Here is a 26,060-nt window from a genome sequence, read left to right on the forward strand (position 1 = left end):
TCACTTTCACATACATTAGTTTTGCATATAAAAAATGCTTATAACGAGACTTGAACTCAAGACAAACAAGTCTTAAGTGAAGAGTCTTACCATCTTAGCAATTTATTAGTTGTGCTTTTTTTTTTTGTAACAAAATTATAGTTAACTTATATAAGTTAATTTGTGTCTTACTATCTAAACAGTCGAATTTGATTATTAAATTAAACAAGTATAAACTAGCAACTCGTGGCATCGCCCGGGCCACACGCTAGTTAAAATATTATATCTCTCTCCTCCCACAGTCCCCATCCAAACCCACTACTACTACTTTTTTTTTTAATTATATTTTTCCTCTCACATTCATTACTTTTCAATAAATTATTAACCCAACTCTCTTTCTTTTACAATTTTTTAATACTCCAACTACCCCACTTACCTCTTATTTTATTAAAGTCAATTAAATTGCCTAAAACTATGTGTCGATCAAACAGCAACACTTAAAAAATACGGAGGGAGTACTTCAATTGTATTACTTACTATAGTTTCGATCTAGCCATGACAATATGAATGGATTAATATTACTTCTATTGTGCCCCTCTTATATCCCTCCAAACAAACAAGTTATTGCTGAGGTGAGGATGAGGATTAATATTACTTCTATTGTACCCCTCTTAGTTATGAATGGATTAATATTGAGCTTACCAAACTCTTATACTTCTATTGTATTACTTACTTTTGTTTCGATCTAGCTATGGCAATATGAATGGTCTTTGATTACCTCTCGCATTTAAACTTACAAAATATGTCATACATCCAATTTAAATATAAAAGTTACTCCCTCCGTTCCACAATGATGTTCCTGTTTTGAATCTTTGACTTTTTTAAGAAAGAGAGAATCTTCTAAATTTCTCTTAATCTATAAGAATAAATATAGTCATGTGGGATCTAGTTTGATTCGTCTTGACGAGTAGATTATTAATATCTAACTTTTATAATTTTTGCTAGTGTGAGATTAAAGATATTTCCGGTCAAAGTTGGGTAAAAATTTGCATCGATTTACGAAACAGGAGCATCATTCTGGAACGGAGGGAGTACATCTTTTGATCATTGGGATTTGGGAGATTGGGGACAACGGGGCACCTTTTAGTGGGGCCAATCAGGGTCCTTATTTGATCTATTAGTTATTCTCATAAAATATTGAGGCATAGTGATTAGTATAGAGTAAGAGGTTAGAGATTCAAATACTGGTTCCACCAATATTTTCAGCCAAAATCACTATGAGTAAGGGGCTAAGGGCTTGACTTGCATTGATTAATGAAATGTATTAAGTATGAGTAAAACACTAAAACACGTAGCTTACCAAATGTACTTCTATTTGGTTTATTACAGTGTTGAAGATTTTACATTTGTCAATGCACATTTTAAGATGCGAATGTAAATAACGCAAAATCTCAAAAAATGAAATTAACAAAAAATGGATGAAGTATTGTTCAGTATTCGGATTACGAAGTACTCACTATTGATAAACAAAAAGATACACTTATAATTCAAAAAAGTATACCACAACTGTAATTTATTTTTTGTTAGAATAATGGCTAGTTTTCAATTTTGTAATGCTGATTTCCCTGACGATTGTCCTTGATAATGTTAGTAGTATATTTCAAGTAATATTTATAGTTAAGATTATCAATAAGTGGATGGAAATTATGAATATTTCATACAGGAAGTAATTTTCCTAGAGTATTTCTTGCACAATCTCAATTCCTTAATATCATATTAACTTAGGTGACAACAATTCACAACGCATGAATTGCTATAAACACTGATTTTAACAAAATCATACGTATGAGTTACATACAACAAATGAATAAACCTATACAAGCCAGCAAACTAAGCTTACATTTACTGGTAAATAAAGAATACACATATTTACAATTTAGCAGTAAGCTAACAACTCACTGCTATACATGGCCTAATTAGTACTCTGTGGCATCACCTATCGATCAAGTGCCGAAAAAAATGGTGATTGGGAACCTCTCCTAGGAGTTTGGCGATTATCCCCTGACCTTGACCTAAATGGTGAAGGACCTTGCCTAAGCTCTGATAATCGGATTCGTTCGTTGGTGACCCTATTCTGTAAAGATCAGCATTATAGTATCAGTACTGATATCACAGCAGCAGAAGCTAATAGTTACAGTAAGTCATGATCCTATTGATATACTAGTAATATTTTATCACTTATCAAGATGTAAATGTAGCTAGGTAAGTATATGGACCTTTAATTTCAAATCATCAACTTCTCTCTCCAATGATATCACTCGAGTTACGAGCTCCTGGAGAGCTTCATCAGCTGCAGAAAGGTCGACTTCAGATGATGGTTTCCTAACTCCTGCAGCCTATGGATAGATAATTCAAACAAATATTAGCAACACGATCAAGCCAAATATAAGGCTAGTATTATTATACAGCATAGGCTGAATTTAAGTGTCTACCTTAAGAATGCTTGTATATAGATCAAATAATGTCTGTGCCAGGTGCAGCTTTTCCTGTTCGATCTCCTGTAGAAAAAAACATGTTTTGTCAGTTGAAGAACCACTTAACACTACCAGCACTCTCTCTTGTGGCTTCAACTAACTCTAGCCAGAATCAAACAAATTTGCCAAAACTAACCTTTATTTTTCTCTTTAGCCTTTGTTCCTCGTCATAAGAAATGTAAGGACTTCTTCCATTGCAAGAACGATAATGAGCCAGTTCTTCCTTTATACGTGTGAGATATGACTCAGCTCTCCGCAATCTACGACAAAGGTCTTCATTTTGGCTTTTCAGCTCATTGTTTTCTTCCTGATACAATTATAGAAAATAACATCTGAGAAATTGTATAAAATCCGACAAAATGCCAGTGCGTTTGTAGCTAACTATGATTTTGGGGGCAAAAAATATACAAAGTTGAGTGATCATCCAAATTAGAGTTAAGATTAGATACTACCTTGATTTTGGCGTGATGGTGTATACGCTGTTGGATGTTTTGCTGACCTGATAATTTCTTCACCTCCCCTTCAAGCTCCGTCACTCTCTCCCTATTATTTTGTATCTCCACCTGCAACTTACACAGGAAAATTAAGTATATTTTTCAATAACTTCAGGAGAGAAATCTGTAAGAGGTGTCCTAACCTTTAAAACTTCATTTTCCGAGGCAAGGACCTGCTCTTGCTGGCGGTGCTTTTCTAATGCGTTCTGTGCAGCAACCAACTCAGCCCGTTTACTGTCAATTTCTTCGAGCCATCTACAATTTTATTCAAAACATGTCAGTGAGGATGAGTAAAATCATTGACAAGTCTAATTTCCATTAACAGATTTTACCTTTGCCTTTCTTCAATAAACTCATTGAGTTGCTTTTTTAGCTTGTTCACCACCTCCTGGTCCTGAGAAAAAAAAGCCAATGCATTTCAGGACTAAGGTATCCCTACTAAACAGATATGTATTAACTCGTTAAAACTTATACTTCACCTGCGGCTGTATGTTATCAAGTTGAGCCTTCTCTCCTATCTTTTTAACAGCTTGTTTATCTAGCAGTGTCTGCAATCAGTAAACGGGGGAGCAATCACAATGCAGATTTAATAAATTGCGCAAATACACACAAACTAATAAACATCTAAGATACATTCCAAGTGACTCGAATACGTTCCAGGCCAATCACAACCTCCAAACACTTACCACATAATTGCTCATATCCATTTTCACTCCTAGTAAATCTCGGATTACATCATGTGTCATACTTTCTGCAGTAGCTAACCTTGCATTTAACGTAAATATCTGGAGGGAAAGAAATTAAATTAGAGAGGAACTGCATAATATAATAGATGACATATTATTCAGAAATAAGAAAGCAAAAGTCCTAGTGTCAGAATAACCTACTTCTTTCTGTCTACTTAAAGCTAAGGCTTCAAGCTCCTCTATGCGTTGCCTTTCAGCATTAAAGTCCTCATCCTTCTCTGATCTAAGTTGATATCCCAGACCAATGCACTTGAAAGGGGAACCAGAACCCTTTGGTTTGAAAGGAGAACCTGAACCCTTAGCCTTGAAAGGGGAGGCAGAACCCCTCCCTTTGCTAGTATTTTTCTCCAACTTATGGTTGGAAACCTCTTCTGATTTAAGTTGTTCAACCATTGCTTCCAACTCCTTGAACTGCACGTCAGTTTATTATTTAATATAAGAAATGTAAATCAACAAATTCTGCCACCAGAGTCCCAGAGAAGAGAGAATGAACTTCAAAACCTTGAGAAATAAATAAAAAATTAAAAAAAAATCTAACCTTGTGTTTGTACTCATTAGCCTGTGCTTCTGCATGCAGTGCCAACTCAGTAATATGAGCTTTGCACTTAGCAATCTATAAACAGATAAAAGAACCAAAATCATATTTGGATTAGGTCACTAACTCACTATTAAAAGCTTCAAACAAGAGAAGTACGATAAGTTATCGAAACAAACCTCTGTATCTTTATTATTCAGCTCTTTCTCAAGAACTTGTATACGCAATAAGGCTTCTTGGAGATTTCTTGATTTATCATCATAATGCCTAATAAAAAAATATCATCACCACTGTATCAGTAATATGTTGTAGCAACAATTTATTCATCAAAGACGCAACATTTAAATGACATTCAAAAACCTTTTAATGTCAGCATCAGCATTTTCAACATTCAACATCTGGGTTTTTAGAGATTGAAGCTCCAATTCCAACTTCTCCCTCTGCAACCTTTGCCTTTCAGCTTCTCCTTTTAGAGCATCAAGCTGCATAGACAAAAATAGTATATGAGATCTCAATAATGTGTGAGTTACCTGAAAAGTTTAAAAAAAAATGTAAAAAGAAAGAAAAGCACCTTGTCTTCCAATACACTGATTGTCGAATCCAACTCTTGAACAGAATTCTCTAAAAGCTGAACCTCTTCTTCTTTCTCTTCAGCATAAATCCTCCTAGATTCAGCTATCTGCATTCGGAAATAAATGAATGTTCTTTGCTTCTAGCTTAAAAGAAAATTTATATGTACAACAGATGCTTCTATCAACAGGTACCTGTTGAGCTTCTGCAGCAACGGCTTCATTCTCCTCAGCAAGAGCATTAGCAGTTTCCACCTTTCCTTCCAGGTTCTGCAACTCCTCTTGGAGTTGATCCTTTTCATTGTTTACTTCATTCAAGTTTCTCTTTAAAGATTCAACTAAATCATTAACATGGCCTAGAGTGTTTCCCATTTCAAGTAATTCATTTTCTAAGCTATCAATTATGCTCTTTTTCTCGACCAATTCTCTCTCAAGAGAGCTTCTTGCTTCGTTCATCTCCTCCACTTGAGACCTCAACATCAAATTCTCATCAGAGAGCATGGTTACAGACTGGTTAGCCTTATCCAAGTCCATTTCCAATACAGATACAGTATCTCCTTGTCTCTTCACCTTAGCTTCAAGCATTTGCCCATAGGCGACTGCCTCATCAAGCTCATGCGTTCTGGTAGCTAATTCACTTTCTGTAGATTCCAAAGCAGCAGCTAGTTCTTCAATCTCATCCTTTTGATCTTTACTGTTGGCTGCGGACTCTTGCAAAAGACGTAGATCAAACAGCAATCCATTCAGAACCTCGTCTTTCCTCAACAATTCTTCTTGCATGGACAAGTTCTCAGATACTAGGTTATTGGCCATAGAGTCTATGAACTCCAACTCCTTTAAAAACCTTGACACCAAATCCAGGTTTTGACAACCATCTTCAGACATTTGATTCAGAATCATCATGATTTTTTCTTCAAGTTGTTTAAGCATCCTGCAACTCTGTAGCTCTGCAGTTTCAAATGAACTAGCACACTTGGCGACCTTAAAACTGGAACAGCTAAGTTCTTCAGTGCATCTTTGCTCAAGAGACTGAACTTCGTTTCTCAAGATAAGGTTCTCTTCCTGTAGTGCATTCACTTTAGTGGTGTAGCTTTCCAAATCCTGGCTCTTGTTGCACAGTGCCTCAACTGTAGAAGATTGAACACACTGGAAGTCATTAAGCTCTGCCTTTTTCAGATCCAAATCATTTTCAAGGAAGCCAATTCTAGACTCCAAATTAGAAATGCTCTCTAGTAATCTCGAATTCTCCATCTTGAGTGTATCAATAAAACCCGTAGATGACTTGATATTAGTGTCTTTCTCCTGGATATCCTTAACCAGGATGCAATTTTCACTCTTCAGATCAAGTAATTGGTTTTGCATTGATTCATTTTCTCTTTCCAACATCAACAGGTTGTTTTGAAGATCTTGAGACGAAGATTGCAGCAAAAACATCCCATTCTGCATATTTTCGAAATCATTCTCCCTTAAGGTCAGCTGCTTTCTTAAAGACTTGTTCTCTGCATTGAGTGTTTGTATCTGGCTCAACACTTGTGCCTCACCATACACAGCTTCATCAGCTCTTTTCTGCATTCTAATGGCATCTTTTTCCCTTTCAGACATGAGTTCTTCTCTCAGATCTGCTGTTATCTGGAGGATAACAACCTCTGTCATCAAGAAATCAAAAGCAGACTGGAAATTTGTTTGTTCCTTCTGCATAGAAGCACAATTGCCAGCCAAGTCCTGCAGCTTGGAAGTCAACATAAGCTGCTCAACGTCTTTTGAATGCCGTTCAACAGTGTAAAGCTCCTCTTGTTCGGCTAGGGATGCCATCATTTGTGAATTGCTCTGACCCAACTCCATCATCAAACTAGAAAGCTCAGAACTCATGAAATTGGACCTTTCCAACATTAAATCTTCCTGATGCTGAAGAATTGATAGCTTTTCTTGAAAGTGGTCCAGCTTCAAGTTAAGCTCTCTGGTTTCACCTTCTTTCCTTACAATGCAATCAAAGCTGCTCTTAAAGTCAGCCAACAGCTTCTCCTTGAGCATTCGACACATTTCAAGCTCCTCTTTTGATTTTAAGTTGTGCTCCCTCAAATCATATATCACAGCATCAGATTCACGTATTCTGTGGTGAAGAAGTCCATTTTCTGCATTCAATGATGTCACTGCCTCTAACAGTGCCCCCATATGGCAAAGATGTAACACTGAAAGAGCAGAATCCTTCATGAAAATCTGTGACCAAATGTCCTCAAGTGATGAATGCATCACTTGGACAGTATCGTGAAGCTGGGACTTTATACAGTTAAAATCATGGGTTAAAGACATGAACGCCTCCTCAGATGTATTCTGCACTTGAGAAATGATACCCTGCAAGTCCTCAATAAGGCTCAAATTTTGTATAACATCCATCTCAAGTTGTTTCTCAAGATCTCTACATGTCTGATCATTCAATTCATTAGCAGATTGTAGTCGCTTTACTTCACTAATTAGACCGTCTCTTTCACTAGTCAGCACGTTGTTCATATTTCTGAGGTCTTCTACTTGAGTTTTCACTGTTTCATTTGCTAAAAGCAGTTCATTGATCATTATATCAGCCTCTTCCATTGTGTCCTGAGCTTCTTCAAACTTAGCAAGAAGACAAGAAGTCTCTACAGTAATTGATTTGGCATCTACCAATTGCAGCTCAAGTAACTGCAAAAAGAATGTATGGGCATTAAGAAGCAAAAATCAAGATGATCATACACAGAAATCATGATGATCAAAAGCACAAAAGCTTAGCAGCTTATGCAAAAAGAATAAAACACAGGAAAAAGAATTCTTACATTGTTCATAGCAGTTTTTTTAATAATTTTGTTTTATAATTATTACTATATCTAAATTCACGTGATGTGAGCTTCTGTTTTTGTTTAACAAGTATTACAACTCATATTATATTGAAGACAATAAATTGTAAAATAGTACATTTAAAAAGTAAGGGCGGTTCACAGAAAAAGTTGTGCAATATGATAGAGATTGTTTTGTTATGAACATGGAGTTTGATCACATGCTATTTTATTTTCAAAGAGTCAAATTTAATATGCACAAGCTTCGAAATAAAATAAAAATAAAAAAAGGGAATAAAATCAACCTGTAGCAGGAAAAGAGAATAGCATAAGAAAGAATGAAGACAAATAATTTTATTTTTTTTTTTAAAAAAAAAACCTGTCTTCAATCTAACCACTGAAAAGAAGCTTATTACTTTGTACATATTGCTCTATGATAGCAGTAATTAAGACATATCTAAGATTTAGGAGTAAAAAGAAATGAAAAATAACAAACAGAATGTAGTAAAGTGACGTGCTTGCCTAATTAGCTCATGTGAAAAACTGACCAAAGATAAATGGCCATGGCTTGGTATAAGTTATTCTAGATGTAAAATGCTTACGTCACCAACATATGATCACATTCATCAGAGAAATAAATTGAAAAAAAATACTTACTTCTTTTCTTTGGTGCCAAGAGCTTTTAGCTTCTTGAGCACATCCTTCAACCTTGTGTAATTTATGCTCCAGAGCTGAGATTTTACTTTCACATTTATTTTCAAAGTCAGTGAAAGCTGCATGCAGGCTAAGCACTCCAGCTTCCACAACTTCTTTGCTTTCACAATCCTTCTTCTCAGACATGTATATCTCTTCCTCTTTAGCAGAGAGTTGAGCCATTAACTCTGCTCTCAGCTCCTGTATTTCAATCTCCTTCTCATAGCACTCTTGTTGGTGAGACTCAGTCATGGCCATTGCTGCACCTCTAAGAGACATCAACATACGTTCCATGTCACTGGCTCTACTATTTGCATCCTCTAAACATCTATTAAGCTGTTCAATTATTGATTCTTTGTCAGATACCTGCCTGATCATTTTACCAAATTGTTCAGAAATCCAGCCCCTTTTATTTGAAAGGGAAACAGAAACAAGTTGATCAGAGGCACTTGTAAGAGCATCATGTCCCTCAATAAGAGATTTTTCAATCTCACAGCTTAATGTTTCCCAATCTTTTACCAGTGATTCCATCTCTATGTTTTTCTCTGCAAGACTTTGACGTAAAGCTTCATTCTCACGTGACATCATGTCAGAAGAATCCTGCAGTTCCTTCAGATTGGTCTCAAAAGTATGCAGCTTGCTTTCTGCCTCTTTTTCTTTCAAGTCACTCTCCTGCACACGGTGCTGAAGCACAGAAAGTTCTTCCTGCAAGCAGACAATCACTTCAGCAGTTTCTGCCTCAGCTTGCCTCCGTACTTCATCCATTTCTTCTTCGTTAGATCTCTGAGAAGCATGGTCACTTTGGTACCACGTATTTAAACGTTTGGCCTTGTCTAGAGAAGCTTGCATCCTCTTCAGCTGTAACTGCAAGGGAGATTCTTCAGATTCAGACTGCTTTAAACATGAGAAGGTAGACTCTTGGTCAAGTCTTCGTTCACTTAATCCAGCAATTTGAAGTTCCTGCTGGTTCAACAGCTCCAAATAATGGCTGTTATGGATTTTAAGATCCTCAATCTCACTGATAGATAAAAGTTGTTGAGACTCAAGTGCTTCAATTACTGACTTAGCTTCGTTTAGATCCCCTTTGGCATCTTCCCACTGCTTCCTCATTAATATCACTCCCTCTTCTGCCAATTGGACATCTCTAGTTAATGAAGACACTGTCTCTTCCACTTTTCCACGCAAATTCCTCTCTTCTTTCAGAATTATTTTCAGTATATCCAGCTCTAGTTCCAAATTTACTAATTCTTCAGCAAATCTTGCCTGATCTCTATCCTTATTTATACTCTTTTCATCAACTGCATCAATTGCTTGAACACCAAGACATGGAACTTGCATTTTCTGTGATATGAACAAGATCTAGTAAATATTTTTATCACTAAGGAACCCATACGAAAGAACAGCATAATAAGCAACAAATTTTACTCCGTATTGGCTAAGCTTCAATATGTGCAAGCTATTCTTTCTATATAGACATAGCCGTTCATATATCATATATCAATTTGACCAGGTAATACGTTTATAATACCTTCATTGTACCAGGAATTAGAATTTCATCATGTATATCTGATTCCTTATTCTTTAACTATATAGGCATAGCCATTCATACATCATGTATCAATTTGACCAGGTAAGACGTTTATAATACCTTCATTGTACCAGGAATTAGAATTTCATCATGTATTTCTGATTCCTTATTCTTTAAATAAGCCTGTAAGTCCTCGATTTCTCTGCAGCAAATTAGATACAAGTCAATTAAAACAGTTGAATCAACTGAAATACAAAAGCCCTGGAAAACCAATCATCCTAGTAAATACCCAGAGAAGCAGTTACCTGCTTAGTTTTGCATTAGTTTCTAGGCAAGACTTAAGCTTGCTTTGGCACTCTTCTAACTCTTTCTTCATACAAGTTAACTGGAAAAAAAAATATAAAGGATTAAATTATGAAAGAGAATAAAAAATGAAAATTAAGACTTGAAAGTACTACCAAAATTACAAGCCATTTATATAGCTGGGATATGAAGTTGCTACCTCGGAATGGACACTCTCATTTTCTTTGCTGTTATTTGGAACTTCCTGCACCACCTGCAATATAGACATTTGTAAGACATTGTAAAAGAGTTCTTGCAAACTCCTCAGCTGCAAACTGAAGTTCCTATACTAATTGTATTTTGAGAAAAATATCTTAATTGGGCCTTGTTACTCCGACAATAATGCACTTTTCCGATCAAGCATGCTTCTATGTAACACAACTTAGCAGAAACACTACTAGAAATTAAAGGAAATAGGCATAACATACTTGAACCAGGTCTCCATGGTTATGCTGCTGGTTACTGTTATCAAGAGAGCGGATAAGCTGTAAAAGAAACATAATAAGAATTAATAACTCAACAGCGGAGAAGAAAGTGAACTGTAAGGAAAAATATTTATTTTCATATCAATGCACAAACCTGGGCCCGTAGCTCAGATATCTCTTGCAGTAACATATCTCTTTCACCTTCCTCATAAAAGTCTTGAAATCTAAAAATGCATCAAAAATTACACCAATTAATACTGAAACAATGAATAAGGTTTCTATTATTCCTAGGGGAGGTTAAACCTTCTAAGCTGTTCTAGAAGACGAATATTCTCCACAGCAAACCGGGTCACTTCTGGGTTCCGATCAACTTTAGCTCGCAACAGTTGAATCTCTTCTGAGAGTGCAGCATTTTCTTCAAGCAGATAAGCATCCACTGGTTTCAAATCACCCACAAGGGACTCCATTCTTTGAATCTTGTCTTCACGGAACTTAAGCATCATTTTACTGCATCTAGCGTCCTCTTCTCTTTGACGAACCTGAAACATAATATATTATATGATTCCACTACCTTGAACTGTATTATTTACAATTTTACACTCGTGAAAACACAGCAAGTACCAAACGATTCAATTGCTCAATTTCAGCTTCAAGCTTCTTGATGGAACTTTCTGACATCTGCTCCCTTCTCAAGGCTCCAGCAAGCATCAATTCCATGGATTTTAACTATCATAAACATGAGAACAGTACCAAATAATCATTAGTATATAAGATAGTGCTATCTTTTAAGATTTGCACAGTTCAAAACTGAAAACATGATATGAAATCCCTGTTCTAGTACCAAAAAACATAAGCCAAATTCATTTATCAAATGTTCAATCAAAAAAACAATAATGTTCAAATCACTACAAAAAAATTGAGACAAAATATGCAATGATTTAGCTCATTTTGATAATATTTGACAAAAAAAAAAAAAAATCTTAAAGCTAAATACGAAGTAGTTTTTACAGTTATCCAGAATACCTGTTTGGAAGACAATTGTAGGTTTCCCTTGGATTCACACCCGAGCAATTCTCCATGCTGCTCATCTTCGTTTCTACTTTCAATGCCAGTGTTTTCCTGGACTCTCACTGTACAGGGATCGAATGTCAAAGCTCGAGAAAGATGTTGACGTTTCAAAGCAGAAAGCTCCTCCTGTTTTAGGACATTGCAATATCAATTAACTGTCGAAAGTCTCAAAACCAATTTCACAATCTTTACAAGCAACATAATTTGGTAAACATACTTTTAAAAGCCATATTTGGTGATGTAGCATGGCAACATCTCCCGAAGAGTCTTCATTCACCACAGCCTAAAACAATATAAAACAAGTCAAATCAACAGAAAATTTGACTAGCTGATATGTGTAAGTGTATATAACACTTCTGAGGGAAAGATGACTTACATTGTTTTGAATCAGTTTTGCTCTTTGAGCAAATTTTAGTGTGTTAAGTGTTTCAGAAGCGCAGCTGGATAAGACCACAGCAATTGAGGTTAAGATGTACAAGAGTAGTGTTACAAGTCTTGCAACTTGAATATAAGTAAAATGATGATCGTCGAGATCCGTACCAGATAGAAGGGCTTATGTTGGCAATTATCATGGTTTTTGAATTACCACCAAGTGAATCCTACATAACATGATCTCTCAAAGGTGAGGTCTGATACAGGCAAGCAAGAAAACAGCTAGTTTTAAAGATGAAGAACTGTAACCTGAAGAAGAAAGGTCAGCCTTGAATCTCTGTAAGGAACATGCCTTGGCTTCCCATGAGCTATATCCACTAGAAGCATTATTACATGACTGCAGAATTTTTTTTCATGCACAACAACAATCGTTAATGAAAGGATGATAAAAAGTTAGCAAACAGTAGCGAAGAAAATTCAGCATCCAGTAGATTACCCCAATGTTGACAAGGATTTGTTAATATTTGCAGCTTCTTTCAATCGTTCACCTTCAGCCCCAGATGTTTTCTGCCTGCAAAGGGCAGTCATGGTATCAAGATGACATCACCAATCCAAAAGCAGTGATAGGATAGCAAATATGCCAGGAATAAAATTTCTTAAAGTTCAGGTGTTACCTTTCTGAACCAGCCAGATCAACAAGATTAAGTCTAGCAAATCGTAGGTTAGTTGTTGAATCCCTCTCCCACTTACTCTCGATTACACATGTGAAAACACTGTGAGACCTGCTGCTCTCTCTATTCATATTAGTTGCAGCAACTTTCCTATTTGAGGAACCCTATTGCCAAGCATTTTCCAGGATTCAGACACAAGTTTACGTATAGGATAAGAATGAAAGTGATAAATTTGCCAATACAGGGGAAGAACTGATAACATAGTAAATTTGCAAGTGATAAAGGCTTAGTAAGTCAACAAGCAATAAGAATGAAACCTGGATTAGGAGTCTCAAAATATCGCCTACAGTGTGAACCTCAAATTCCGAAAGATTCTCTACATACACACCATTGTTAACATCTTCACGAAGCTGTTCAGATTATGTAATAGACCATTAATAGAGTTATTGCCATTCATGAATATAAAGGACTGGATGTTATTAAGTTGTGAAGCTTACAAGCAAATTTGTCGATGATGGATCAAGAAGATCAGTAATCTGCTCATTATAGATCTCTAAGAAAGAGCACCTGCAGCTGTACTTCAATTTCTCATCACTTCGGCTTTCCTCTTCCTGGGATATAAGTACAAATGGAAGATATTCTTAGCTCACATGAGGTCCAATTATTGGTCGATCAGCCAACATTGTTGAAGGAAATAATACTTACAGCTCTGATTCTAGCAAACAAGAATTCAAATATTCTTGGTGTCATTCCACGATGTGGACTAGGTGTGAATTCAACACCATCCATTTCCCCAAGCATTGTGTAAGTTTTTCCACTTCCAGTCTAACACAGGAGAGATGGCCATTGATTAGATCAGTATAGTAAGGGATATTATGACCATTTTAGCTATCCCGTTTGTTAATGAACATTCGTAAAAACAATAATGAAGTACATTGTTACATGGCAGTGGGATCAAGAGCCACATGTAACTCATCAACATAGTGATGAAACTTTTCAACATTATAATCAAAGATACTTTTTCTTCAAGTAAAAATCGGATATACTAAGATAAGTCTTTTCACATTTTAACATAACATGAAGAACAAACTAACAAAAGATGAATTACCTGCCCATAGGCAAACATGCAGCTGTTATATCCAGATAAACAATTCTCTACCATTGGCAAACCAGCCATCCTAAAAAGCATCTCCTGCAATCAGCATATAATGTCATAAACATTTTCAGACTTTAAAAACTTAGCTCAAAGGTGGCAAAACATAACCAGAATTTGACTATACCTGATCTACTGTTTCACATGCTACATGATCAAATGTAAATCGAGTTTCCGGCTGCCCAATCCATGTAATGCTCTGTGCACTCTCCTGCCTCACGCATCTATTGTATCCTTGTGTATTTTTCTCAACACTGTTGAGGGGTCGTACCCTTAATATAACCTAAACATTGCACCATATTACAAAAAACTTCTAGAATTCAACTTTTAACAACTACTACGTACTTCAGTATACCAAAAATGTACCCAAATTCAAGCTAAAACAACGGATATAACAACTAAATGTACCTGTACATTGTGATCCATCCAAAACGACGGATCCTCTTTGAGATCAAAATGTGGAACATCAGCACTATCAACAACACACTGCTGAGCACCAGACACCGAAAACCTCCTAGACAAAGCGGGATAATTCCCAACACGAACACTGCTATTTCCAGGATGTCGTTGGCTACTCATCGGTGCAGCATACCCAGGGTTCGGAGGCTTACTCACACTCTTAGTTGGTGTAGTCTGAGTAGTAGTAGAATTACTCTCAGAACACCCACTATAATTCCTCCCATTAGCATTAACCCTAGGTGTCAAATTCAATGAACCTCCATTTCTACCAGATTGTCCCAATCCCAAATAACTACTCATCTCAGACCTACCATCATCAACCACACCCGAAAACCCGAACCTCTTCCTCCCTAAAGTCCCAAACCCTTGCCTCTCCGGGGTCCGAAGAGGTTCCGAGGTTTTAGCCTTTGATTTCACTGGTGTTCTCTCAAATTTACTCTTAACAACACTCACTTCTTGATCTAAACTAACTAATGGAGCTCTACTGGCATCTAAATTGCTTAAATTAACAGACGGGTCATTAGGGTTTATAGGTACATTCTCAATTTCTTCATTCTTTTCGGGATTACGACGCGATAACTTGAAATCCCGCATCATCCTATTTCAATTCAGCATTAACATTCATCAATTTTACACAAATCACATGAAATCATCAACAAAATTTGAATCTTACAATCATAATTCATCAAAAACAAAACAAAACTCAAAAAATAAATTACCTGACAGACGAATTAAGAAACAAAATATGCAACGGACGAAATCCTGAAATTGTTTTCTAAAATGTTGCTCAAATTCAGCTGCTTATTTCCCCAAATTTTGAATAAAATCCTTACAAAAACCAAAAAAAATTGTGGAAAATTTGAAAAAAAATTAAAGGGTATTTTCCCTAAAGTTTGAATTAATCAATCAAACATGATTTTGAAATTGTTAATCTAATTTCTCTCTCCTCACTTACTGACTGAGTTTCTCTCTCTTCCTCAATCCGACATTTTTAGTTCACTCAGTATCTGAAGTTTGAACTTGAAGACAGAGAAGAGAGAGAAAAATTGAATTTTGATTTGAAAAATGAGGGGAAATCGACGGTTGAGATGTGCTGATTTTGAAAATGGTTCAAACATCGGACGGTGAGGATGGGGTCCGCGGTTCAAATAATTTGAATTTACCTTAATTACCCTTTTAGAAAAAGGACAAAAAGAAAATTAAAAAAGGGGGAAAATATAGTTTGTTGTACTAGTAGTAGTTCCGTAAGATCGTAATAAGTGGGTTTCAACGGCTATGGAATTTGAATTTTTGTAATTATTGATGAATTTCTTTGGATTGGGACCTTCCTTTGACTTTTGCGGTTTGACCTTAACAAATCTGGGTTGGTTTTGGGTTATCCTTAGGGTTAACTGGCCCAATAGATTGGGCTGGATTAGATCAGTTTTTTTTTGAGAAAAAATTAGAGTGGCCTTATTCATAATTTTGTTGGGGTTGTTCACCAATTCCTGATATGAGGTGTCAATTCAGATGTTCGGATTGGATTCAATGTGGTCAGGTCGGGTTAAATGTAATTTTAAACTTGATTCATGCTAAATTATTGTGTCTATGCGAGTCAAAATATGAATTAGCTATCAGTCAGGTCGGGTTTTGACACTTCATGTGACTAGGGTTGTTTACCAATTCATTCCCAAATCAAAACCCAAAACTGAAAATTTTAAAATTAAAATGTGGGGGATTGAACTAGTTATGATAAGATTGGACCCAAAATAGACCAATAAATTTGGACTAGTAGTATAAGAAAGTTGAACGCTTAGGGCGTTCCATAACATGATTAAAAGTGAATACTAGTATATTAAATAGAAATTAATTACACCAATCGACGAGTAAATTTTGTTTGAAAAATCATTGTCTAACGTCCTTAAGGTGCTCATTAACAAGATCCCTATAAAAATATTCCCAACTGGTGAAGAAAAAAAATTCATTTTATTTTATGCATAATTTGTAACTAAAAACAAGTCTAGTCCAAAACCATATTAATAGGATTTTGGACATTGGACCTGAGAATTATATTGTTTGATCCGGAGTTAGGATCGATTTTCTTCAATTAGTCTATGTAGTCCGGTCCATTTTCCTGATCTAGTGTAGTTTTTTTTTTATTATTATTTTTTTTTTAACGAAAGTTCTATAGCATCCTTAATTGAGACTAGTAGGCTAGTATAGCTCTATGTATTTTCTTGTTAGATTTTAAATACTGACTAGTTTGTGGCTCGAGTAATGCCCTAGAATTTATTTAAATACAAAATGAAAAAATTACCCATTACCTTTTTTTTTGGAAGAAAGAAAATTACCCATTACCTTAAGTTAAATCTATAACTTTATACATGGAGCGAAACCAGGAATGACACATGTCATTTCCTGGTTAAAAATTTTCCCTCCAAAAGTTTATAGTTAAAATCTGACTAACTATATATCCAACATTCGCTTTAAGCACACCCTCTCGATCTTACTCTACATTTCATTCCCTAAACCCTAATTGATAGACGTATGTAAACCCAAATTATACGGGTATGGTAGGTAGAAATGAAATATTGAAATGTACGTATCACGTCCCGTATCAAGTAACAATCTTTTGACGTTATCATTTTACATGGGAGTAACAGTGAAGTTTCACAATTTTGATCAAGATAAGAAGAAAATTAAAACAACACAATATTAAGATGTCATAAATAAGATTCGATAAACCCACCAAATCCTTTAATTATACTCCACCAAATTGCGTAGATTTAGTGAACAACTGGCATATGATTAACGTTACAAGCTATATATTTTATTGCTAAATAATTTCATACTAATTTACGTACCAATAAACATGCACTTATCTTAAATAGTATGAACAATATTATAATTTCATAATATTCTTTTATAAGTCTTGTATAAAAGTAATCATAGTTTATGTGACCTAATGGAGACAGGATGACCCGTAATTTCCATTCAAATCAATGAATAGTGAACACGGTGTCAAGTTGTTAAGCCCGTATATATTATTGTATTTAGTATGTTAACGGGCTATGTTAAAAGCCCTTACTTTAGGTTGTATAAATACCTTGTTTACATGGAATACAAACTAAGAATACACATTTCTTACATGGTATCAGGCCTAAACGTTTTTTTTTTTAACCCTAAACACCGAATTCTGTTCTTTTCTCTACTGTCGAACACGAACAGTCATGGAAGAGGGCAAACTTGATCCTTCGTCCCCTTTCTATCTAGGTGCTGGAGATCAGCCCGGAAATCTAATCACTCACGTGGTTTTGAAAGGTGACAATTACCTAGCTTGGTCGAGGGCAATCACGTTGTCTCTTCGATCTCGTCGAAAATTTGGATTCGTCGATGGAACAATCGCGAAACCGACTGAAAAGAAGAAATTATTGGACTGGGAGACGGTTAATTCTATGCTTGTTTCATGGATTTTGCGCTCTATGGAACCAAAACTTGCGGCATCACTGCCTTTCTTTGATGAGGCTAAGCGCCTTTGGGATTATTTACAACAGAGATACTGTATTTCTAATGGACCAAGATTGCAACAACTTCGGTCGAAGATCACTGACTGTCGGCAAACAGAGGGCATGTCGATTGAGGACTATTACACCACACTTATGTGTTTATTTGATGACCTTACCCGAATTAAACCCCTCCATGGGTGTGAATGCGGGAATTGCTCATGTAATGTTGCGGGGAAATTTGCGGCTGACAGGGAGGAGGAAATACTCCACCAATTTCTGATTGGGATTGATGATTCTAAATACGCTGCTGTACGAACTAATTTGCTTTCACAGCAGCCTCCAGTTGATCTAAACCGCGCTTTTCAAGCTCTCCTCCAGGAGGAGGAATCGCGAGGTATTATCAAGGGGAGGGCTGACAGAGAACAAGTGAAGGATGCTCATGCCTTTGCTGTTTCAGCAGTCCGCTCGAAGGGAATTCCGGATCGCCGGGATAAATCAAAACTCTTCTGCTCGCATTGCAAGAAAACAGGGCATGACAATGAAGGGTGCTTCGTTCTTCATGGATATCCGGAATGGTGGCACGAGTTGAAGCGCAAGAAGGAGGGGGCTGCTGGTGGTACTTCTACTCGTGTTTCCAGGTCTGCCGTTTCTGATGGAGGTTCGGGGAAGCCTGCTGTACGCGCCAATGCGGTGTCTTCAACAGGGGCAGCTTCTGATGGTGGGGAAAATGTGTCCCTGCGTGATCTTAAACCCGAGGATATTCGGGTTTTGTTGAATATGGCTACTCTTCAACAGGAACGAATGCAAGGTGAGCTCATGATTAATTGGATAATCGATACGGGGGCATCTCATCATGTCACTGGGAATGATTCTTGCTTGGTAGATGCTCGTTTGATTTCACCGTGTCCCGTGGGTCTACCAAATGGAGAACAAGCTGTTGCTTTGAAGGAGGGTCGGGTCATTTTGACTGACAACATAATTTTGGAGCATGTTTTATTTGTTCCTAATTTACAATGCAACTTAATATCGGTGTCAAAAATGATTGATTCCTCAAAATGTTTTGTACGATTCACTGACTCTTTATGTGCTATACAGGACCAACGTTCGGGGAGCCTGATTGGAGCCGGTGAACGAAAGGATGGACTCTACTACTTTCGGCGAATTCCGACAGTATGTGCGGTTCAAGCTCCTGCAGTGTCGGATTTTGAATTGTGGCATAGAAGACTTGGACATCCGTCGGACAGAGTGGTTAAGTTGATTCCTCCCCTTCGTAGTAGTTCTACTAAGTTATCTTTGAATAAAGCTTGTACCGTGTGTCCTCAAGCTAAACAACATAGGGATAGTTTTCCTAATAGTGATAGCAAAGCAACTCGTATTTTTGAGTTAATTCATTGTGATTTATGGGGGTCGTATAAAACTCCCTCTACTTGTGGTGCACATTATTTTTTGACTCTAGTTGATGATTATTCAAGAGGTGTTTGGGTTTATTTATTAAATTCAAAAACAGAAGTTTATTCCGTTTTTTGTTCTTTCTTTGCTATGGTTGAGCGTCAATTTGGTGTGTCTGTCAAATTGGTGAGAAGTGATAATGGTACAGAGTTCAATTGCATGCTTCCGTACTTTCAAGAACAGGGAATTATTTTTCAGACTTCGTGTGTTGGAACTCCACAACAAAATGGTCGTGTTGAGCGAAAGCATCAACATATTTTGAATGTGGGGCGGGCTTTAATGTTTCAAGGCAATTTGCCTATTGGTTTTTGGGGGGAGTGCATTCTTGGGGCGGTTTATTTGATCAATCGGACTCCCTCTCGTTTGCTACAAAACAAAACACCATATGAGATTTTATTTGACAAAGAACCTAGCTTTGATGAGTTACGTGTTTTTGGCTCTCTTTGTTTTGCACATAACCAAAAATCCAAAGGGGATAAATTTGCACCTAGAAGTCGCAAGTGTGTGTTTTTGGGGTATCCTCACGGTAAAAAGGGTTGGAGATTGTATGATCTTGAGACGGGTGAGATTTTTGTGTCTCGTGATGTGAAGTTCTATGAAAACGAATTTCCTTTTGCTTGTGAAAAACACTTGAGTGTTGGCTCCGATAATTATGTTGTGATGGATAATGTGTCAAAGGATAATGTGGCTGTCGACTTTGATTTTTTGGATGATTTGGAGGCGGTTTTGGAAGTGAGCGAGGTAAGCCGTGAAACACCTCAAGACCCCACTGCCGCGGCAGGGACTGCTGCTGCTGGCAGCACAGTCCACAGCCCTCCCGCGGCAGATGGCAGTGGCCGCAGCCCGCCTGTGGAGGGAGCTGCTGGTCTGGACGGCACTGCTGCTGGCAGCAGCCTTGGGCAGCTCACAGACGCTGCTGGCAGCAGCCTTACACAGCAGGCAGAAGCTGCTGGCTGCGGTGGCAGACCTGAACAGCAAGCAGAAGCTGCTGGTAGCAGCCTTGGGCAGCCTTCTTCACTTGATATTGATCTTGGGGGTCGTGTTCGACGTCCACCGGGTTGGCATAAAGACTATGTGGCACATACTGTACAAGCTACGGGTCCTCCTAGTTCACCTTCTTCATGCTCCTCAGGTACTCCTTACCCTATAGCACATTATGTGAATTGTGAAAATTTTTCCCTGCGGCACCGTATCTTTCTTGCAGCTGTAATTGCAGGAACTGAGCCCCGTAATTTCAAAGAGGCTATGACAGATGCAGGGTGGAGAGAAGCAATGCAGAAAGAAATTGCAGCATTGGAAGACAATCAGACTTGGGTAATGGCACAATTACCTCCGGGGAAGAAGGCCCTCGGATGCAGATGGGTCTATAAAATCAAGTACAATTCTGATGGTACAGTTGAACGATTAAAGGCTCGTCTGGTCATTTTTGGCAATCACCAAGTTGAGGGCATTGATTATAATGAGACATTCGCTCCCGTGGCTAAAATGGTCACCGTTCGGACTTTCTTAGCAGTTGCAGCTGCGAAAAATTGGGAATTGCATCAAATGGATGTTCACAACGCTTTTCTTCATGGTGATCTTGATGAGGAGGTCTATATGAAGCCACCCCCTGGGTTTCATGGTAGCAAACCGGGAATGGTTTTTCGCCTTCAGAAATCGCTTTATGGTCTGCGTCAGGCACCCCGCTGTTGGTTTGCCAAACTTGCAGGATCGCTCAAAAGGTATGGCTTTAAACAGTCATATTCTGATTATTCTCTGTTTACTCTGAATCAAGGGAATGTCCATCTTAGTGTTCTGGTGTATGTTGATGATTTATTGATTTCTGGCAACTCTACTTCTGTGATTTCTGATTTTAAGGCGTATTTGAGTGATTGTTTTCATATGAAAGATTTGGGTGTGTTGAAATACTTTCTTGGTATTGAGGTTGCTCGCAGTCCGGAAGGCATATTTCTGTGCCAACGGAAATATACTCTTGATATTATTGCAGAGTCGGGTTTATTAGGGGCACGCCCGGCAGGTACTCCAATTGAGCAAAACCACACTCTGGCAAAATCAGAAGCACCTCCTATTGTGGATCCCGAAATGTATCGGCGCCTTGTGGGTCGTTTGATCTATTTGTCTTTTACTAGACCAGATTTGGCATACACAGTTCATATTTTGTCCCAATTTATGCATCACCCTCGTCAAGATCATTGGGAGGCAGCTCTTCGTACGGTGAGATACTTGAAGGGTTGTCCGGGTCAAGGTATTCTTTTGAGATCAGATTGTGACTTACATTTGACAGGTTGGTGTGACGCGGATTGGGCTAGTTGCCCTCTTACGAGGAGATCGATTACAGGTTATTTGGTTTTCCTTGGAAATTCCCCTATCTCTTGGAAGACTAAGAAGCAGGATACAGTAGCTAAATCTTCTGCAGAATCTGAGTATCGTACGATGTCTAAGGCCACTGATGAGTTGAAATGGTTGAAGGCTCTTCTTGACAGTTTAGGGGTTTCGCATCCGCAAGCGATGAGTTTATTCTGTGATAGTCAGTCTGCGTTGTATATTGCGCAGAATCCGGTGTTTCATGAACGTACTAAGCACATTGAGGTTGATTGTCATTATGTTCGGGATGCAATTCAGGAAGGGGTTATTCGACCATCATATGTGAAGACCACAGACCAGCTAGCAGACATCTTCACTAAGGCGTTGAGCAAGCAACAATTTATGTATTTACTTGGCAAGTTGGGCATTTGTGATTTGCATGCTCCATCTTGAGGGGGGGTGTTAAGCCCGTATATATTATTGTATTTAGTATGTTAACGGGCTATGTTAAAAGCCCTTACTTTAGGTTGTATAAATACCTTGTTTACATGGAATACAAACTAAGAATACACATTTCTTACACAAGTTGAATTCAATCAGGGACTTTTTCTTGTTTATACCAACAAGTATTACTTTAATTTAATTAATAAAGATACTCTTTTTGGTCTTATTAACAGACTGCCTAATTGGATATTTTACTGTTTTTAATGGATATACTATACTACAAGTATTAAGCGATGATGTTTATAATAATGTTGTTTACTCCTCTGTCTCTAATTAAAAGTCTTATTTGTGTTTTGCACACGTTTTATTAGAAGTTGATAAAAATTAATTGTGAGGATGAAAATAGGGTTTGAAATTTGAATTATTAAACTAATGTAAATAAGATAAAGAGCTAGAATAGAGATGATAGAGGTATGGTTGATTAGTGATAATACAATAAAGGTAATGGGATTTGATTGATTACTAAGAGCGTGTACTAGTGACCTAATTTTTACTTATCTAAATTTATTTGAACTTATAATCAAGATTTTACTGGCATTTAATTTGGTTATACGTTAAACTTGAATTTGTATTTATTTAACATTTTTCTTGAAATAATTGGAATAAAGTGGACATAACATGACCTAAGTCACTAATTAAACAAGATTCTTAGATGTATATTCTGTAATATTCTAAAACAATGTAAAATATTGAAGAGAATCAAACAAGACTTCATCATATATCTATTTAATTTGTCTAACATATTACTACTTGTAATTAAATTTCGACTAATTAAATGAGAAAAATGATCTTCCATGAACGGAGGAGCTAATCTACTAGGTTTTTTTAAGGAGCTACTTGAAATTTGTTATACTTGTATGTTTACAAATTCATTAATCACTAGTTAATTAGTCTACTAATGAGCCATTAATAAAGAGCAAAAGGGTGATGAGCAGTTGAAAAGTGAGTAAAGTATGTCTCAAGGTTGTCGTGTTTAAGAACTATGGATAAGGCCATGATGTACACTACGATGTTTTAGCAAATCATATGATCAGTTGTTGCAATACCACGTAGTATGATACCAACTATTTTACTTCATTATGAAAAGTGTAATTTTCCTAGACTTTTGTGAATTTCACATGATATCATCATATCCACCTTGGAAAGTAATGGCCTAGTGTATTGTTTTACTTATGTTTTAAATTGTACAATTTACACATTAATATGAAGGAAAGAAGGCTAGAAATCTAAACTTTCTCCCTCTTGCAACTTCTCAAGAGCTTTAAAATTCATTCAATTCATTCAATTCATTCATTTAGAAGAAGGAAAATATCATTGTGGAGAGCAACATGTATAGTTGATTCTTGATTGGATACTTGGTTAGACATACATATATACCCCCAAGCCATAAGTATAAGGATAGCCTAGGCATGACTTGATCCACAATACACATGCTCGTCGAGTTGGATAATGTCGTGTTTAATTAATCTAACAAATTTTAGTTATTTTCTCATGCTTTGTCGAATTGTCGTTGATGTATCAAGATTTATTTATGTGGCCCAACTCAACATGTATACTGTGTTGTATCGTGTATTGAACTAATTTGACCAATCAACTTTCTTGAAGAGATTACTTTCCATATGGCTAATGACATCGATCTGATCTATTCTTCACGGAATTTTGAGTTTCAGTATCGTTTAATAGGGGTTAGCTTAGTGACACAAAAACCATCACCGCCTCCAGTAGGGTTTGTACTTTTTACACATGCCAAAAACGAAAAAAAAGTCCATCCCTTCAATCCATATAGAGCTACATATGTAAGACATCAATATGCTTACACGTACACGATACACCCTAAACAAACTACAAGGAGAGGAAAATAGGTAAAGACAATCAATTCCCACAACAATAAATTACCAAAATACCCTTATTTGTACAAACAACCATACATGAATGAATGCAAAAACCCGTGTTCGGATATTTGTGATGACTTGGATTGGTCCCAAAAGAAAACACACTACATTAATCAACATAATCATACAAGAGAGAGAAAATTCAAATTTATAAAACGGCCTTTGGAATACAACAAGAGCCAAATTAAACAAAAACTTCACCTTTATTTCCTTAACCACATAAAACCATTATTGTTTTCTTACCCAATCTCAAACTATATTTAAACCCCACTTTTTCTTCCATTTTTATTAACATCAAACATTCGAAAAACACACACACAAAAAAAAAAAAAAAACGCGGCGTCTAGAAGTTGCATATTTCACAAAAAAATGGGAGGAATGGTGATAAAAGAAGTTGAGATGTGTTTAAGTTTACTAAGATTAGGAGTAGAATTTGTAGTAGTGTTTGCTCATGCAGTTAAAACAGTTGTTCATCGAAGTTTAGATGCTGATGATGAAGCTCTACCGGAACGTAATCGTCGAATTCTTAATTATAATTATCAAGTACCTTTTCCTTACCCTGGCCTTCTTCCTTGATTTTGTACGTAGTTCGTCGTTGTCGAACTACGTACTTACGTACGTATCATATGTAAATATGTTCGAATTTGTACAAAAACATAAGAACACAACATGAGATGTATGTATGTTGTTGTTCTTTGTTTTTTATGTATTCGATCGTTTCGAGTTGTGTTTTTTTTTATTGATGGTTATTAGGAGAAGTTTAGTGATACAGTGGATGATGTTGTTGATTGATTAGTTACTCTTTGTGATTTTATCACAGTTTTGATTAGTAGTAATTGATATTCACGGCAACTTGTTTGATAAATTATACGTTACATTTACATTTTTGTTTTATTGTTATCGCTTTTACTTTTATTTGTGCTTTAGTCTATTTCAATGTGTACGATTTTAGAGAGACGTTTTTGCTAAAACTAGCAATTTCTTTAAAACTCGAGTTTAGTTGTACAACTTTGATTATTCGTAAATTCCCTTCCTAATGTATATTGATAATAGTTAACATGACAATTTCTTTCAAAACGGGTCCACCCAAATAGTCATTGTTACAATGCAAATATTACAAATTTGATAATGCAAACTACCGGAAACTTAGGCCGGATCGTGGTGGTTCGGGTTGGTGGTTAGGACGGTGGGTGAAGGCGGAGGTAGGGGGACCCACGAGTGGCAAATTAAGGGTATAAATTAGGTTTTCTTTTTGGAGTGGTTGGGACAGAGCAACCCCATGCATCTTACATTGAATAGAATTCTTCGTTTGACAATGACACTATTAATCATGGTCTAAATTTTAATTTTGTTGAAAGTCTTCTAATTATGGTCTTACCATTGCCTTCAAAAGAGAATATTTCAATATTTTACTTGTGTTATGTAGGTTCATTGAAGTACAGTTCTATATTAAAATACAATGAAATCAATGCGTATCATACCTTAGCTTATCTAGATGGATCTTGGAGTCTTGGACCACCAAACAATTATTCTAATTAAAATACTAAAATATAGATTAAAAAAAGCATTTATCGCCTTTGTTTTCTAAATAAATTATTGAGGTTGTTTCCTAAAAGTTAGCCAACAATTGTCAAAACCGCTAAATGTCATCCTTATGTATGGGAGAGTGACACGAAAGCATATGACAACTTTTAAGTCGATCTAACTAATTGATAAATTGGATAAAAAATATTCGAAGTCGGTCTATATTTTTATCCTTATATAATCAATCATTTCCTTTCTTACATCAAATACAACCAAGTTTTAGAATTTTTGAGGAATCTTTTAAATATCCTGTTAGGAAATTCATTCATCACTCAAATAAATGTTATCTTCTTCTTTAACGAGCTTAGAATAATGTATTTTGTAGTTATATACAATGAATAGCTAATGTTTTGTTTGTTGTACAATTATGGAATACTATTTTTTGTCATAAGTTAAGGCCTTAAGGGTTATCAATATATCTGTTAAAATTAAGTCTAAATTTAGGAAGTAATTGTCAATGAGCTAAT

At 36.5% G+C, this 26,060-nt stretch overlaps 1 protein-coding gene across 1 annotated transcript; it reads right to left on the bottom strand.

Moving 5' to 3' along the window:
• Positions 1 to 1,765: 1,765 nt before the first annotated feature.
• Positions 1,766 to 15,364, bottom strand: LOC145619281 (kinesin-like protein KIN-12D). Its single transcript, XM_081673946.1, has 37 exons — positions 15,095 to 15,364; positions 14,325 to 14,973; positions 14,044 to 14,199; positions 13,872 to 13,955; positions 13,469 to 13,588; positions 13,261 to 13,374; positions 13,081 to 13,173; positions 12,767 to 12,927; positions 12,589 to 12,663; positions 12,402 to 12,489; positions 12,261 to 12,319; positions 12,097 to 12,160; positions 11,938 to 12,003; positions 11,676 to 11,846; positions 11,274 to 11,378; positions 10,956 to 11,191; positions 10,807 to 10,876; positions 10,656 to 10,712; positions 10,388 to 10,441; positions 10,191 to 10,270; positions 10,006 to 10,087; positions 8,322 to 9,698; positions 5,053 to 7,533; positions 4,860 to 4,967; positions 4,649 to 4,770; positions 4,468 to 4,555; positions 4,292 to 4,366; positions 3,895 to 4,164; positions 3,694 to 3,792; positions 3,487 to 3,555; positions 3,340 to 3,401; positions 3,151 to 3,262; positions 2,966 to 3,076; positions 2,650 to 2,820; positions 2,472 to 2,537; positions 2,256 to 2,375; positions 1,766 to 2,113 (listed from the first exon to the last, which is right to left on the bottom strand). The coding sequence occupies exons 2-37, from the start codon at positions 14,970 to 14,972 to the stop codon at positions 1,976 to 1,978; spliced, it is 8,052 nt and encodes a 2,683-aa protein (XP_081530072.1). The 5' UTR covers position 14,973; positions 15,095 to 15,364; the 3' UTR covers positions 1,766 to 1,975.
• Between the last annotated feature and the right edge of the window lie 10,696 nt (positions 15,365 to 26,060).

Source organism: Chenopodium album, chromosome 27 (genome assembly GCF_948465745.1).
Source record: "Chenopodium album chromosome 27, dcCheAlbu1.1, whole genome shotgun sequence".
NCBI classification, from domain to species: Eukaryota; Viridiplantae; Streptophyta; class Magnoliopsida; order Caryophyllales; family Amaranthaceae; genus Chenopodium; species Chenopodium album.